The 17,599-nt window shown below is 44.6% G+C and overlaps 1 protein-coding gene across 1 annotated transcript in view; it reads left to right on the top strand.

Annotated features, from left to right (window-relative positions):
* Positions 1-17,599, top strand: part of LOC129818756 (A disintegrin and metalloproteinase with thrombospondin motifs 6-like) — a 91,542-nt gene that overhangs the window by 50,605 nt on the left and 23,338 nt on the right. Inside the window, exons 14-16 of the mRNA XM_055874965.1 lie at positions 11,510-11,612; positions 13,630-13,763; positions 15,439-15,562. Coding sequence (XP_055730940.1) covers positions 11,510-11,612; positions 13,630-13,763; positions 15,439-15,562 — 361 coding nt within the window. The remainder of the gene's footprint in view (positions 1-11,509; positions 11,613-13,629; positions 13,764-15,438; positions 15,563-17,599) is intronic.

Consider the following 17,599-nt stretch of genomic DNA (forward strand, 5'->3'; position numbering starts at 1 on the left):
ATAATGTCATAAAGTGAACAACTAAAAAGCAACCTAAGGAAAAGCAAAGCTTAAAAGGTGTTTTTTTAAGATCTCTTTTCAATTTGTCCACAGTTTCAGTCCCACTCAGGTTCTCTGGCAGGCTATTCCAAAGGCTGGAGGCATAGCAACTAAAGGCTGCCTCTCCATGCCTCTTGGTCCTAGGCTTTGGGATAGTTAAAAGGCCAGTGCCAGAGGACCTGAGGGACCTACAGAGTACATAACTTAAAAGCATGAGTGGCATGTGTTGGGGTGCATCAATCGTGGATTGGTTTAAAAACCAATAGAAGAATCTATATTCTAAAACCGGTGTGATGTCTGGTGTTGGTCAGTACCCGTGCTGCAGCATTCTGTATGTTTTGCAGTTGACCAATGGCTTTCTAAGGTAGACCAGACAGGAGAGCACTACGGTAGTCAAGCCTGCTTGTAATAAAAGCATGGATGATTCTGGAGGAGAGAAACGGACGCACCTTGGCAATGTTCCTCAGGTGGTAAAAAGCTATTTTGGTCACATTCCGAATGTGTTCAGAATCTAAAATAACACCTCGTTTTTTTACCCTGTTGTGTTGTCTTTATTGCCCGTGAATTAAAATGTGCGGCTCATTCTCTCTCTGTGCTTTGGCTCCAACAATAAGTACCTCGGTCTTGTCTTGTTTTAGCTGGAGGAAGTTGTGAGCTATCCAAGTATTTAAATCACTAATACAGTCTAATAATTGATCCGTGGAGCTAAAATCCTCTGGTGACATGTAAAGTTGTGTATCGTCTGCATAGCAGTGGAAATCAATGCTGTGATTTCTGATAACGCTCCCAAGGGGTAACATACACTACCAGTCAAAAGTTTGGACACACCTACTCATTCAAGGGTTTTTCTTTATTTTTACTTTTTTTTTTACATTGTAGAATAATTGTGAAGACATCAAAACTATGAAATAACACATATGGAATCATTTAGTAACCAAAAAAGTGTTAAATAAATCAAAATATATTTTAGAGTCTTCAAAGTAGCCACCATTTGCCTTGATGACAGCTTTGCAAACTCTCGGCATTGTCTCAAACAGCTTCACCTGGAATACTTTTCCAACAGTCTTGAAGGAGTTCCCACATATGCTGAACACTTGATGGCTGCTTTACCTTCACTCTGCGGTCGTACTCTTCCCAAACCATCTCAATTTGGTTGAGGTCGGATGATTGTGGAGGCCAGGTCATTTGATGTAGCACTCCATCACTTTCTTCTTGGTCAAATAGCCCTTACACAGCCCGTCCTTCTCTCACCTCAGGATTTACGGTATTACCAGTTTAACCTCTAACGAGCCTCTACCCCGGATCCGGGAGCACCCCCCACCCCCCCCACACTGATTAGCATCGCTAGCATAGCGTCACAATTAAATAGTAGCATCTAAATATCATTAAATCACAAGTCCAAGACACCTAATGAAAGATACAGATCTTGTGAATAAAGCCACCATTTCAGATTTTTAAAATGTTTTACAGGGAAGACACAATATGTAAATCTATTAGCTAAACACGTTAGCAAAAATCACAATTTTTCTTTGTCCACCATTTTCTCTCAACACCAGTAGCTATCACCAATTCGGCTAAACTAAGATATTGATAGCCACTAACCAAGAAAAAACCTCATCAGATGACAGTCTGATAACATATTTATGGTATAGGATAGGTTTTGTTAGAAAAATGTGCATATTTCAGGTATAAATCATAGTTTGCCATTGCAGCCAGCATCACAAATCTCACAAAAGCTCCTAGAATTACTACAGACAGCAACGTGTATTACCAATTTACTCATCATAAAACATTTCTTAAAAATACACAGCACATAGCAATGGACAGACACAGATCTTGTGAATTCAGACAACATTTCAGATTTTCTAAGTGTTTTACGGCGAAAACACAATAAATCGTTATATTAGCATACCACATACGCAAACGTTACCCGAGCACTGATTCTAGCCAAAGAGAGCGATATCGTATCATCGCCAAAATATATTAATTTTTTCACTAACCTTCTCAGAATTCTTCAGATGACACTCCTGTAACATCATATTACAACATACATATACAGTTTGTTCGAAAATGTGCATATTTAGCCATAAAAAACGTGGTTATACAATGAAAATAGTAGCAAAACAAGCCTGGAAATGTCGGTCGCCATCTTTGAGTGATCTAGTTTAATCAATAGCTAATCATATACTTGACTAAAAAATACAGGGTGGACAGCGATTGATAGACAATTTAATTCTTAATACAATCACGGAATTACATTTTTAAAATTATCCTTACTTTTCAATACAGGTTGCGCCAAGTGAAGCTATAGCAAACAAGATGGCGGCATAAACGTTTAACATTTATCGACAGAAACACGATTTATCATCATAAATTGTTCTTACTATGAGCTGTTCTCCCATCAGAATCTTGGACAATGAATCCTTTCTTGGGTCTAATCTTCTTTTGGTCGAAAGATGTCCACTTGTCCGTCGAAATGCCCACTAACGTACGACCGGGACCCCGAAACGTGCCCGGAGCTTCAAAGTCTATTACAAAGCAATGCCTCAAAGTCGCACTAAACGGATATAAATTGCTATAAAACGGTTTAAATTAACTACATTATGATGTTTCTAACACCTATAACAAGTAAAAAGATGACCGACGCTATATTACTGGCTAAACCAATGCTTGGAAAAAGGCCAGTCAGATATCCTTCTCGCATTGAGCGCAGTGTCCAAAGGAAGGCTACTTCCGGTATTTTGTCATTTATAGAGCCAATGATTGCGCAATCGACTCCATTCAAATTGTCACCACTTACTGACATCTAGAGGAAGGCGTGGGCAGTGTTTGTATCTCATAGGATTAACAGAGACTTTTAAAACTGATCTGGAACCAGAGGCCAAGATGTCTAAATCTCACACACTGGGAGGAAAAGTGCTGTAGAATGAGTTCTGTTTCACTCAGAGACATAATTCAAACGGCTATAGAAACTAGAGTGTTTTCTATCCAATAATAGCAATAATATGCATATTGTACGAGCAAGAATTGAGTACTAGGCAGTTTAATCTGTAGAGACAATTATGCTAATTTGAAACAGCACCCCCTATAGTTGCAAGAAGTTAATACACAAGTAGGCGCCAAAAAAAAAAACGCCAAAAAATAAACATTGGGAGTCTATTACCAGAATGCTAACAAAACAAGTAATAGTGAATTTGCATGGAGGTTGCTAGCGAAATATGCTAACGAGTGCAAATGAAAATAAATGAATTGCAATCCAGCTCATAAAGTTATACATAGGTAGGAGCTACCGAATGTCTTTTTTGGTGAGTTTGGAATGTGAACGAGAGACATTGTGCAAATGAACAATGTTTTGATGCATGCAGTACTCCAGTACTCCAGTACTGGCTCTGTGAACTGTGGAGTCTGGAGTTCCTAGGGCAACCGGCCTGCCTGCTCTGCTGGGAGAATAGGAGGGAGAATAGGGGGGAGGAGCAAACGGACTGAGAACGGAGAGGAGAAAAAACAGAAGGAAATCAAGATAGCAGTGACAGCTGTACAAATAACTCATCCAAAGGGCTTTGCCTTCTCAAACATGGCAGAGTTCAAACATAATATGCTGCCCCGTCACCGTATTAATTCAACCACTTACTTAGATAGCAAGTTAAACTAAGGGTCTTGTTAATAACGCATAATTCTGCATTTTTCACGCAGGTCGGAAAAGATGTGAAAAAAAATATCTTGAAAAAAATATCTTGTTGTGTTTTGTAAACACAAATCTAAAATGCTTCTTTTTGTATTTTCTGCTCGGCATCAGACTAATATTGTGCTTCAGTTGCACTTCTAAACTCGGATGAGAATTCACGAAGGGACATTTATATCTGCAGACAGCGCTCCGACTGATGTGTAACCTATTTTCTCCGATACTTTTCTTGGTGTAGCCAGACTACTTTTCTCAGGTAAAATGCAAGAGAAACTTTAAGCTAAACATTAGGACATGTAGCTGGCTACATTCTGACATTAGAAATATCATGGCCATGCATCTTTTTTTTTTTATAATAAAATATCTTGCTTTTTCATTGTAAGCTCATTTACTTGTGCAGCTGCCAGCCAAATAAAATAATTATTATTTTATTTTATTTAACCTTTATTTAACTAGGCAAGTCAGTTAAGACCAAATTCTTATTTACAATGACGGCCTACCCCGGCCAAACCTGAACCCGGACGACGCTGGGCCAATTGTGCGCTGCCCACTTCTGCTGCTCATCTCATGAAAATGAAGCTATTTCATGTCGAATGTGTTGCACTAATGTATTTTCTGGAAAGGAAAACTATAGTTGCATCACTCTATTAAAGGGAATAATAACACTGTTGACTTTCAGTAGAAAACGCGACCCCTGTCAATACACAGTTGGACTCACCTGCTCCCGCTTTCCCCTGTTGTGCTATTTACAAACTAACATGTGACTGTGCTGGGGAACTAAGCAAGCTTTATATAATGTGACAGGTGAAATATGAACGCCATCTGCTTTATCTCCTAACGCATTGCACAAATTGACTGCAGGTATTTACTTCAAATATTCAAATGTATAGGAACAACTTCAAAGAAATAGTTTCAACGGTATTGAAAAATCCTTCCCTGGCTATTTCCAAATATGCCGGTATACGGTATATATGGGTATACCACCCAATCCGACTACCAATAGGTGCCCTTCTTTGTGAGGCATTGCAAACCTCCCTGGTCTTTAAGGATGAATCTGTGTTTGAAATTCACCGCTCGATTGATGGACCTGACAGATAGTTGTATGTGTGGGGTGTAGGGCTGTGGCGGTCCCAACATTTTGCCAGCCGGTGATTGTCAAACAAATAACTGTCGGTCTCACGGTAATTGACCGTGAATTACCATGAACACATGTAGCATCTCCATTTTCATGCCAGGTAGGCTATACTCTTGTTGTAAAGAAAAGCAATGTGCTTAATATGAGTAATGTTCAGAAATAAATATAGTAGGCCTAGCCTATAGAAAGCTGATGGGATCTTCCTCTTTTTAGTAGAAGCCATCACTCTGTTTTCGCACGCAATTGCACAGCCTATAGAAACGTTGCGCAACACGAGCTCATGGGCTCTCATGAAGTGTTTGGTTAGATTTGCGAAAACATTTGCATTGATGTCAGACTAACTAGAGGGACAATAGAGTGCTGAGTAACAGGCAGTTAGCAAGTTTGGTGGGCTAATGACCTTCGGCAGCATCAGAGCTTGGAGAAGCCTAATTACCATGACTAAACAGTTACCGGTGTGGCGATAATACGGTCACCGTAACAGCCCTATGTGGGGTACAGAGATGAGGTAGTCCTTCAAAAATCCTGGTGAACACTATGCAACTTAATATGTGACTTGTTAAGCAAATTTTTACTCCTGAACTTACTTAGGCTTGCCATAACAAATGGGTTGAATACTTCTTGAAACGTTTGTGGTCATATGCACATCCTTAAAAACATAGGCGCTGGGCTAATGAAGAACACTAGGAAAGAACAGGAAGGCCCGCACACTGTTACAGCTCCCAATTCACCGCTTTACGACAACGTTTCAATCCGAAACCTGACGCAGATCCGTTGGGTGAATTGGGAGCTGTAACAGTGTGCGGGCCTTTTTGTTCTTTAATTGAATACTTATTGACTCGTACCTTTCAGCTTTTCATTTGTAATTCATGTGTAAACATTTGTAAAAATATAATTCCACTTTGACATTATGGGGGTATTGTGTGTAGGCAAGTGACACAAAATCTCAAATGAATCCATTTTAATTTCTATCTGTAACACAACAAAATTTGGAAAAGGTTAAGAGGTGTGAATACTTTGTGAAAGCCCTGTATCTCTTGTAATGTACCCACACTGTTCCCACAGCCTAATGGAATGATCTGGGATCCTTTCAAGAACTCAGAAAGACTGGTTTGTCAATATCCTTGCAACATCCAAGGAACGTTTTGTGCACACTGATTTTGTGCAAACATTATCTGAATGTCATCACAACTGGACAGTTTTTGCTTTTTTACATTTACATTTTACATTTAAGTCATTTAGCAGATGCTCTTATCCAGAGCGACTTACACATTTTTGGGAACACATCTTTTGTGATGTCCCCACAATGTTCCCACCAAACTGTTCCCACAACCTAATGCAACATTTTCAGAACCTTTAAAGGACAGACAAAAATTTGTTCTAGGAATGATCTTGTAATATCTGGTAAATGTTTCTTGCACCCTAAAATAAACACGGTAGAATCATCCACACAACTGCATCGTTTTTTAGTTTTTTTGGTAACATATCTTCTGTGATGACCCCACAGTGTTCCCACCAGACTGTTACCACAACCTAATGCAACATTCTGGAAACCTTTAAAGAACTAACTAAATGTCTTCTGGGAACGTTCTTGCAACATCAGGCAAAGGTTTTAGACAAACACTGTATAATCATCAGCACAACTGGAACGTGTTTGTGTTCTCAGAACATTTACCGCAACCAACGAATGTTCTTGGAACTTGCACAGAACCAATTTTGGTTTGCTGGGAAAACATTACTGGTGCATTGTGTTATTACATTACTTGGAAACCTAGTTATAACTTTTAGGGAATGTTCTGTTGTGGTTGTTACAGATGTTGTGCACACCATTTTAGTGAATGTTAGGATAATTTGTTTTAATGTTTGGTTTTGGGATGTTATCATCCTAATGTTAGATAAAACCCTATTTAGAACTTAATGGGAATCTTAACTAATGTTCTGGGAATGTTCCCGGTTTGTTGGGATCCCTCTATTTTTAATGTTGCTAGGAGGAAGAAGATTCTAAGAAGGCTTGTCCTCCTGTAAAGGGTTAAGTTGTTTGTTCCCTTTCGGAAGAGCAAAGATAACCTCAGCCATTCACTAAAGGCAATTACCTGCCTCTCTGACTCTGTCAAGGTACTGAATGGAGTATCACTGACTTTGATTGATGGGAGATTTAACGCACGAGTGGTTTTGGGATAACAGAGAGCACTGAGGATGCTAGCTTGGTGAAAACAATGGTCAATTAAATGCTTTTGTCCTGGTGAATTTAGGTTCTGTTTGTGTTGAAACAACGTTTGAATGTCCCAGTAAGATCTTATTGTTACACACAACGCAATGCAAAATGTTCCTTTAAATTCTATGAAAGTTAATTCAAATACCTTACTTTAGTCCTAAAAAATACTTTGAACAAATATTGTGTATGGCTGCAAACTCAACCCCCCCAGCACCCCACTCCTAACTATTTCAAGGTGGGCCTTTTTTTCTGAAGCTGAAAATTGAGCCAGTTAGGAGGCTTGTGGATACTCAACCACAAATCTTAAAAATAACAGTTGAGAGCAAGCATCGAACGTTTACTTTGGAAAACAAACATCGTCCCAGACCACCGTTTCATTGCCCCGACCGTAGTGCGTCCACAGAGCTCCTACACACACACACACACACACACACACACACACACACACACACACACACACACACACACACACACACACACACACACACACACACACACACACACACACACACACACACACACACACACACACACACACACACACACACAAACACGTATCGTAATTTCAGAGAGAGCAGAGAGTGTAGAGCGAGTCTGGCGTTGACAGATCTGGCCTGGACATGAAGCATTGTAGTAATGAAGGTCAAACACTGGGAGTGTGCGTGTAAATGAATTAAGTCATAACATACAGACACGCTAGACTAACCCCACGGCTATCAGAGGAGATCGCTAGCCGCTAGCCATGGGGTCTGAGCTAAAGGCTAATCTCTCCCACAGCGCTGACCGGCGTGGTGTGTATGTGAGTGTGTGTGTTATGACTTAATTCATTTACACACACACACACACGCCCAGCCCCCCCCCCCCCCCATGGCCTGCGGTTCCTGCCCTGGTCATTGTTCCCTGCTGAGCAGAGGTCAGCACTCAATTGTTCTCTCTTTCACAACAATGAGATAATGCTGACTCCCTCCCTCCCTGGCACGGTCCCCTGTAGCCAGTTCACATAATCCACCAGGACTGTGTTAGGGATAATCAACATGTCACCTCTAAATGTCATCTGTGCATGTGCACTATTAAAATGTCACCTCTTAATGGGAAGCAGAACAACAAGGGAGGGAGGGAGGCCTGTTGGGAGTTCCTCTGTAGTGGCTGACACAGACATTGTGTTAACTAGAGTGGCTGGAGAAGACGCTGGTTACGATAGGAGCGATTGAGAGGGTTGGATCCATACCTTACAGTTCCTTATAGTTCCCGGTGCATAGCGGGAAAAACGCACTCTTGGAGAAGAAGAAAAAAACTCAAGCACACTGGCCGTGTTTGATGTAGGCTCTAGTTGTCTAAGCGCTGTCTCGACCAACATCACACAAACGATTCAATCACTAATCTTACCCTAGTACCCTATTTCACTCTGTCTTTTCTCACCAGAGCTGCATGATGGAACTGACTGGGGATTGGCCCTTACTTCAATAGTAATGAAAGTCAGTCATCCTTTCCTTCAGCTGGGTTCAGGCCTGTAGTGCGTGTGTGCCTGCGTGTTTGTGTGTTCAGGCCTGTTTATCCTGCTCTACTTTCAGCCTGTGAAATACAGTATATAGCTTTGACCTGAGCTCACTGAGAGTCTTCATTTGTCCTGAGGGAAAGTGCTGTTGGCCCTCGCACACACACACAGGCATACATGGGCATTTGAGTTATTTAGCAGACGTTCTATTCCAGAGCGACTTACAACTAGCTAGCGTTGTTAACATCAAGTAAGTCTCAGTTTTGCGTTGTGGAAGGGGATGGCGGATGGGCATCTGCCTCTGATTCCAAAGGTTGCAAGTTTGAATCCAGCGATAGAAAGTTGTTTTTGAGATTGAGTTTTTTTGCCTAGGGTTAGGGTTAGGGCTAACCCTTTACCTTAACCATTCAGAGTTAACGCCTAAACTTAACCTTAAACACACATTTGACATTTGCAACAACTTTGAAATGTGAGTCTTGAGAAACATGGATTAACGTCTAAATCTGACGCAAGACTGTGAGAGTTAGTTGTTTAAGATAGCTAGGTGAGACCGCGACACATCCCAATCGGAACAAGTACATTTTCCCTCAATGAAGTCGCTATGTTCTTCTCTCGGCGAAGTCAGTGGTAGTAGGAGAAAACAAGCGCATTTTAAAACATTTGAGTTACATTTTGTGGTTGGGGGGGGGGGGGGGGGGGGGTGGGGTGCCGTGGGATTTATTTACAATACTCTTTAAAGAGGTAGGGTTTCAGACGTTTTTGGAAGGCTCTCCGCTCTCCGCTGTCCTGACGTTAGGGGGAAGCTGGTTCCACCATTGGGATGCCAGGACAGAGAAGCGCTTTGACTGGGCTGAGCTGGACCTGCCAGGTAGGCTGCAATCCAGAGCCTGAGACCTCCAGCCCTGAGAGGGTGGAGAGGAGGATCTGATGGTTCATGGTGTCAAAGATCTAGGAGGAGGAGAACAGAGGAGAGAGAGAGTCAGCTTCGGGAGAGCGGAGAGCCTCCGTGACAAAGCTTGAGTGGTTTGGGTCAAGAAGATCGCTCTGAGAGAGATAACGAGAGACTTGGTCTGTAGTTTGTAGTTTTTACCGTCAGAAGGGTCGAGTGTTGGTTTCTTGAGGAGGGGAACCACTCTGGCCATCTTGAAGTCAGAGGGGATTCAGCCAGTGGTCAGGGATAAGTTGATGAGGGAAGTGAGGACTGCGAGAAGGTCTCCAGAGATTGGAGAGCCTTCCAAGGCACAGAATACCAACCCAAGCCCCAGCACTGGCCCCGGCTCTGGCCCCAGTACCTGTCCCAGTCCTAGCTCCAGCCTCATCTCTAATGCTAGCCCCAGCCGCAACCCCAGCACCTTACCCCCGCCCCAGTCTAGTCTGAACCAAACAGTGTCGATCCGGCCCAGCCCCCAGTCAAGGCCAGCCCCAGCCCTAATGACATCCCCAGCCCTAATCCCATCCCCAGACCTAACCCCATCTCCAGCCCTAACCCCATCCCCATCCCTAACCCCATCCCCAGCCCTAACCCCATCCCTAACTCCAACCCCAGCCCTAACGCCAACCCCAGTCCTAACCCCATCCCCAGCCCTAACCCTAGCCCCAGCACAGCCCCAGGCCTAACCCCAGCCCTAACCCCATCCCCATCCCTAACCCCATCCCCAGCCCTAACCCCATCCCTAACTCCAACCCCAGCCCTAACGCCAACCCCAGTCCTAACCCCATCCCCAGCCCTAACCCTAGCCCCAGCACAGCCCCAGGCCTAACCCCAGCCCTAACACCATCCCCATCCCTAACCCCATCCCCAGCCCTAACCCCATCCCTAACCCCATCCCCAGGCCTAACCCCAGCCACAGCACAGCACAGTCCAAGCCCTAACCCCATCCCCAGCCCTAACCCTAGCCCCAGCACAGCCCCAGGCCTAACCCCAGCCCTAACCCCATCCCCATCCCCAGCCCAGTCCTAACCCCATCCCCAGTCCTAACACCATTCCCAGCCCTAACCCCATCCTCAGCCCTAACCCCATCCCCAGCCCTAACCCCATCCCCAGCCCAGCCCTAACCCCATCCCCAGTCCTAACACCATTCCCAGCCCTAACCCCAGCCCTAAACCCAGCCCTAACCACATCCCCAGCCCTAACCCCATCCTCAGCCCTAACCCCATCCTCAGCCCTAACCCCATCCTCAGCCCTAACCACAATCCCCAGCCCTAACCCCATCCTCAGCCCTAACCCCATCCTCAGCCCTAACCCCATCCTCAGCCCTAACCACATCCCCAGCCCTAACCCCATCCTCAGCCCTAACCCCATCCTCAGCCCTAACCCCATCCTCAGCCCTAACCACATCCCCAGCCCTAACCCCATCCTCAGCCCTAACCCCATCCCCAGCCCTAACCCCATCCCCAGCCCTAACCCCATCCCCAGCCCTAACCCCATCCCCAGCCCTAACCACATCCCCAGCCCTAACCCCATCCTCAGCCCTAACCCCATCCCCAGCCCTAACCCCATCCTCAGCCCTAACCCCATCCCCAGCCCTAACCCCATCCTCAGCCCTAACCCCAGCCCTAACCCCATCCCCAGCCCTAACCCCAGCCCTAACCCCATCCCCAGCCCTAACCCCATCCCCAGCCCTAACCCCAGCCCCAGCACAGCCCTAGTCTAGTCTGTACCAGACACGGCCGACCCAGCGGAGATGTTTCTAATTACCCACTCAAATAAGTGTTCTATTATCCATCACAAATCACCAGGGGAAACAAAGCAGTTGTTCCAAACACAAAACATATTGTTCTCTGCATGAGAGAAATAATAACATAACAGACTGTCTCAGGACAGAATAGAGCAGTTTTAGGAAAAAGTCTTTACAGACAATAGACTGTACTAAGGTCAGTTAAACTGGGCTTTGTTAACTACCCTGACATCTAATGTGTTGTTTTTGATTCGCGGTTTTCCAGGCATGTCCATCGGGATCCCGGGATTTCCGGGTGAAGCAGTGTGCCGACTTCGACAGCATGCCGTTCCGTGGGAAATACTACAACTGGAAGCCCTACACTGGAGGTGAGATCGGAATAATGCATTCATCCATCAATCGCTCCCGTCCATTCCGCTGTCTTTCTCGACCCGTTTGTAGTAGTTTGTTCGGCGCTTTGATACCTTTCATCATACAGTAGCTTCCCAGAGCCTGTGGTCCTCTCTGGCCCTCAGTGACAGTCTAAAGGCTTCTCTCTGTGACTGTGTTGTGTACACATCTAATACCAACAGTAGGCAGGACTGTTTGATAGGCCCAGAATTCCTGGGATTCCCACATTGTGTTTGATGGCCCTCTGGTCAGCCATTCCAACGCTTTAGCCCTCAATGAAGACATGGGAGTGGGAATGTGGGAAGGGTGGGATTTGGGTCCATTGAGTCTTGAAATCTGGGTCATCACTATCTGGGCTATAATTGATGGATTGGTACCAGGACTTACTATTACCTTACAGATGTAGGTTCTTAATTTGATCCCTCTTTAGCTGCTGAGAATTTTCCTGCACCGCAGGAAATGCAGATGAGCTTCACGATTTACATAAATTCACTGAAAAACCGCACTTAATTATATTAACAGATTGCGCTATTCATGCAGCCTAATTTTGTCCAGCTGATAGCCCAACCACCGATCAAGCAACATTATGTACTAAACTTTAAAATCCTCTTGCTGCAGGATTATTTTCCTGTGACAATACTGGTCAAATGAACAACCAATACCTGTATGTGTTCTCTAATTTTCACTAGAGATCGCAGTGGAAAGTTACTCACAAAGAAACACACACACACATGCATGCACACACACACACACACACACACACACACACACACACACACACACACACACACACACACACACACACACACACACACACACACACACACACACACACACACACACACACACAACTAATAAAGCACAGTCTAGTCCTACTCTCTCCCAGGCCGTCACGCTAAAAGCTGAAATCTGTTATCACACAACTCCCATTAGTCAACGCTATGAGCTCCCTCTGTAGCTGGTACAAATCTATTGGACTGTCAGCCTACATGTGGAGATTGGAGAAAACCTCAGCGTGGATGTCACTGTGTGTGTGAGTGTCATGGCAGCCCCAGCTATCTCTCCCAGTGTCAGTACTGAAGTGACTTCAGGCCCCAGGTCCAGGATCAGATCTAAGCATGACTAATAGAAGTCTTTGTTACTATCAACAAACTCTAGAGGAGAGAAGAGAACAGGGCTGGCTCACAACTAGCACCACAAAACGTTTTCTGTGATAAAAAAAAAATCTATATTGTAAACTGCATTATTTTCTTATAGATAGATGTATTCATAGTCATGTCACTCATCATAGCACACATGATGGGTATGATGTGAATCAACTGTTATTTATAAACTGGGCTGTTCGAGTCCTGAATGCTGATTGGCTGACAGCCATGGTATATCAGACCGTATACCATGGGTATGACAAAAATGTATTTTTACTGCTCTAATTACGTTGGTGACCATTTTATAATAGCAGTAAGGCACCTCGGGGGTTTGTGGTATATGGCCAATATACCACGGCTAAGGGCTGTGTCCAGGCACTCCGTGTTGCATCATGCACAAGAAGAGCCCTTAGCCGTGGTATATAGGCCATATACCACACCCTCTTGTGCCTCATTGCTTAAATAGAACATGTGTTATAATGTGTTTGAACCTGTAGTCGTTTTGGCTGAACCTTAGATCTCTGTCTGTGGCCGGTGGGTGTAGGCACAGGTTACCAAAAGTCGCTTTGTGAGAAATGTCTCTAAGTTTGAGGTCGATGTGGCTCAGTTGGCAAAGCATGGCACTTACAATGCCAAGGGTCATGCCACCCTTCTGTAAAATGTACGCACGCATACTATTAGTCGCTTTGGGTAAAAGCGTCTGCTAAATGGCAGATATTATTATTATATATGAAGTTTTGTCTGATATCTCCCTACTGTATGTCTAACTATGTGTAAATGAGTTGTCCCCTGCCCTGTGGAAGTTTGTCCAGTACGTTGAACCTTGAGACCTCTTTCCGGTGTGTTCCAGGTGGTGTGAAGCCATGTGCTCTGAACTGTCTGGCGGAGGGATATAACTTCTACACCGAGCGCTCCCCGGCCGTCATCGATGGAACACGCTGCCAGGCCGACTCACTGGACATCTGCATCAATGGAGAGTGCAAGGTGAGAGTGAGAGATAGAGTGTGTGTGTTTTGGTGTGTGTGTGTGTGTGTGTGTCTGTTTGTCTGTCTTGAGTGTGGTAAGTGTTCTTGTGACGTAGTGCTGGTAATATTTAGGTTGTCGTTACTGTAAATTTCCCCAGATAAAAGTAGTGCTTCTGGTTCCCACGCTGTGACTCACCCCAGTCAAACAGACCCACGCTGCTTCCAGTCAGGACCCAGCCAGTAGGGTGCTGACTCCCCCATAGGAAAAACACTGTACCGCGGCTCTGACCCGATTACATTGTGATAGATAAGCTAATAAACTGGATGACTGTAACCTAATGTAATGATCCTGACCATGTGACCTGACCAGGAAACCCGACCCGACCAAAACTCAGCCTGTGACCCAGTTTGTACAGTTTATAGTCACAGTGTTTGTGTTCCTTCTTATCTCAAGGGACCTTGTTTATATGATACTTGACTGACTGGGAAAAAGTGACTGAGAGACAGCAAAGAAATAGCATTATCCAATATGGAACAATGTAGCGTTAGAACAAAACGTGGCGTTTCAGTCAGTTGGTTTTCATTGAGTGGCTGGCAGAGGTCTTAATCTAGACTCTTATCACAGCTCGACAGGTCATGTCTGGGATTGTTTTGAAGTTCTCCTCAGGAAACTGGCTATCCAGATTAATGTGGAAGTTGAATTGAAAGACACTGTCATTTATTTCACCACTGGGCGTTTGTTGAAAACAAGGTTTGAATTTACATTCAAAATGAAAAAAGCTGCAAATAATGTGTTTAATAATGAGATCTGGCATCTACTGCTGTCTTTGTTCTTTGTGTGTACACTGTACAGTATGTGTACAATCGGGTTAGGGTGTGTGTGTGTGTGTGTGTGTGTGTGTGTGTGTGTGTGTGTGTGTGTGTGTGTGTGTGTGTGTGTGTGTGTGTGTGTGTGTGTGTGTGTGTGTGTGTGTTGGAGGTTTCTTCCCAGAAAGCACTGGGACATGTTCATTCCTAGTCACAGTCCAATGTGCCTTTTTATTTCAGCAGCAGTTGGCCTTCTAGAGTCTTCTAGAGTCTCTGACATGATGTGATTAATCTCTGGAACACCGTCTGCTTGGAGGCTGCTCGGAAAATACTCAAAATGCTTCATGTAGGCCTGTGCACGTGTTGGAGAAAGACAAAGGGAGAGAGAGAACAGAGAGAAAATGAAAGAGAGAAGAAACAGATAGGGATAGAGCAGAGAAATGTGGACGGAGAGAGAGAGAGAGAGAGAATGAGAGGGATGTGTGAGAATACATTTATTTTTCTCTTCTGTCATCTCTTCTGTCGCTAATTCTCCCTATCACATTTTAGAGGAGTCTATACAACTATGAAATACTCACTTTACCGTAACTCTCTAAAAGAGACTGGCAGTTCAACGACTGTTCAACGACTGTTCAGTCTGACCCTCTCGTCCAACTGTCGTTCTACGGTTGTTAATCACTTACTATCCAATCATGAGTTAGCGTTTTAAATTGACGTAAAACTGCTGCTCCATGCAGCTTCCACAGACTTGAAGTCACTTCTTCAGCACTTTTCTTTATTACTATGGTATTACTATGGTATTACTATAGTATTATGAAACAGTGTCGTTACTATGGTATAAGTTATACTTAAAGCAATATAACATGGCATCCTGTCTCCTCTCTCAGCACGTTGGCTGTGACAACATCCTGGGTTCGGACGCCAAGGAGGACCGCTGTCGGGTGTGTGGAGGGGACGGCAGCACCTGTGAGGCCACAGAGGGACTGTTCAATGACTCCCTACCCAGAGGAGGTAAGACACAGTCTGGGGACAGAAATTGACAGGGCTATTTACTTCAGGTGTGCAAATGTTCTAGTTCCATAGAAACTGAAGGAAAGGTCAAGGGTCATGAGATCTCTCCTCTGAGCAAGTACACGTAGTGGGAGAGTAGTATATACACTGAGAGGACAAAATATTAGGAACACCTTCCTAATATTGAGTTGCACCCCTTTTACTCTCAGAACAGCCTCAGTTCATCGGGACTCTACAAGGTGTCGAAAGCGTTCCACAGGGATGCTGGCCCATGTTGACTCCAATGATTCCCACAGTTGTGTCAAGTTGGCTGGATGTCCTTTGGGTGGTGGACCATTCTTGATACTAACGGGGAACTGTTGAGTGTGAAAAAACCTGCAGCGTTGCAGTTCTCGACACACTCAAACCGGTGTGCCTGGCACCTACTACCATACCCTGTTCAAAGGCACTTCAATCTTTTGTCTTGCCCACTCCGCATCTCAGTTGTCTCAAGGCTTACAAATCCTCCTTTAAGTGGATTTAACAGGTAACATCAATAAGGGATCATAGCTTTCACCTGGATTCACCTGGTCATTCTAGGTCGTGGAAAGAGCAGGTGTTCCCAATGTTTTGTACACTCGGTGTAGATATAAAAAAGGATGTGTAACATGTAAAGGAGAGAGGATCAGAGACGAGGAGTGTGTAACGTAGAGGAGACAGCAGTGTAAAGAAGGGAGGATCAGAGAAGAGGGGTGTGTAATGTAGAGGAGACAGCAGTGTGAAGAAGGGAGGATCAGAGAAGAGGGGTGTGTAATGTAGAGAAGACAGCAGTGTAAAGAAGGGAGGATCAGAGAAGAGGGGTGTGTAATGTAGAGAAGACAGCAGTGTAAAGAAGGGAGGATGGATCAGAGAAGAGGAGTGTGTAACGTAGAGGAGACAGCAGTGTAAAGAAGGGAGGATCAGAGAAGAGGAGTGTGTAATGTAGAGGAGACAGCAGTGTAAAGAAGGGAGGATCAGAGAAGAGGAGTGTGTAATGTAGAGGAGACAGCAGTGTAAAGAAGGGAGGATCAGAGAAGAGGAGTGTGTAATGTAGAGGAGACAGCAGTGTAAAGAAGGGAGGATCAGAGAAGAGGAGTGTGTAATGTAGAGGAGACAGCAGTGTAAAGAAGGGAGGATCAGAGAAGAGGAGTGTGTAATGTAGAGGAGACAGCAGTGTAAAGAAGGGAGGATCAGAGAAGAGGAGTGTGTAATGTAGAGACAGCAGTGTAAAGAAGGGAGGATCAGAGAAGAGGAGTGTGTAACGTAGAGGAGACAGCAGTGTAAAGAAGGGAGGATCAGAGAAGAGGGGTGTGTAATGTAGAGAAGACAGCAGTGTAAAGAAGGGAGGATCAGAGAAGAGGAGTGTGTAATGTAGAGGAGACAGCAGTGTAAAGAAGGGAGGATCAGAGAAGAGGAGTGTGTAATGTAGAGGAGACAGCAGTGTAAAGAAGGGAGGATCAGAGAAGAGGAGTGTGTAATGTAGAGGAGACAGCAGTGTAAAGAAGGGAGGATCAGAGAAGAGGGGTGTGTAATGTAGAGAAGACAGCAGTGTAAAGAAGGGAGGATGGATCAGAGAAGAGGAGTGTGTAATGTAGAGGAGACAGCAGTGTAAAGAAGGGAGGATCAGAGAAGAGGGGTGTGTAATGTAGAGAAGACAGCAGTGTAAAGAAGGGAGGATCAGAGAAGAGGGGTGTGTAATGTAGAGAAGACAGCAGTGTAAAGAAGGGAGGATCAGAGAAGAGGAGTGTGTAATGTAGAGGAGACAGCAGTGTAGAGAAGGGAGGATCAGAGAAGAGGGGTGTGTAATGTAGAGGAGACAGCAGTGTGTAGAAGGGAGGATCAGAGAAGAGGAGTGTGTAACGTAGAGGAGACAGCAGTGTAGAGAAGGGAGGATCAGAGAAGAGGGGTGTGTAATGTAGAGGAGACAGCAGTGTAAAGAAGGGAGGATCAGAGAAGAGGAGTGTGTAACGTAGAGGAGACAGCAGTGTAGAGAAGGGAGGATCAGAGAAGAGGGGTGTG

This window comes from Salvelinus fontinalis, chromosome 21 (genome assembly GCF_029448725.1).
Source record: "Salvelinus fontinalis isolate EN_2023a chromosome 21, ASM2944872v1, whole genome shotgun sequence".
Classification (NCBI taxonomy): domain Eukaryota; kingdom Metazoa; phylum Chordata; class Actinopteri; order Salmoniformes; family Salmonidae; genus Salvelinus; species Salvelinus fontinalis.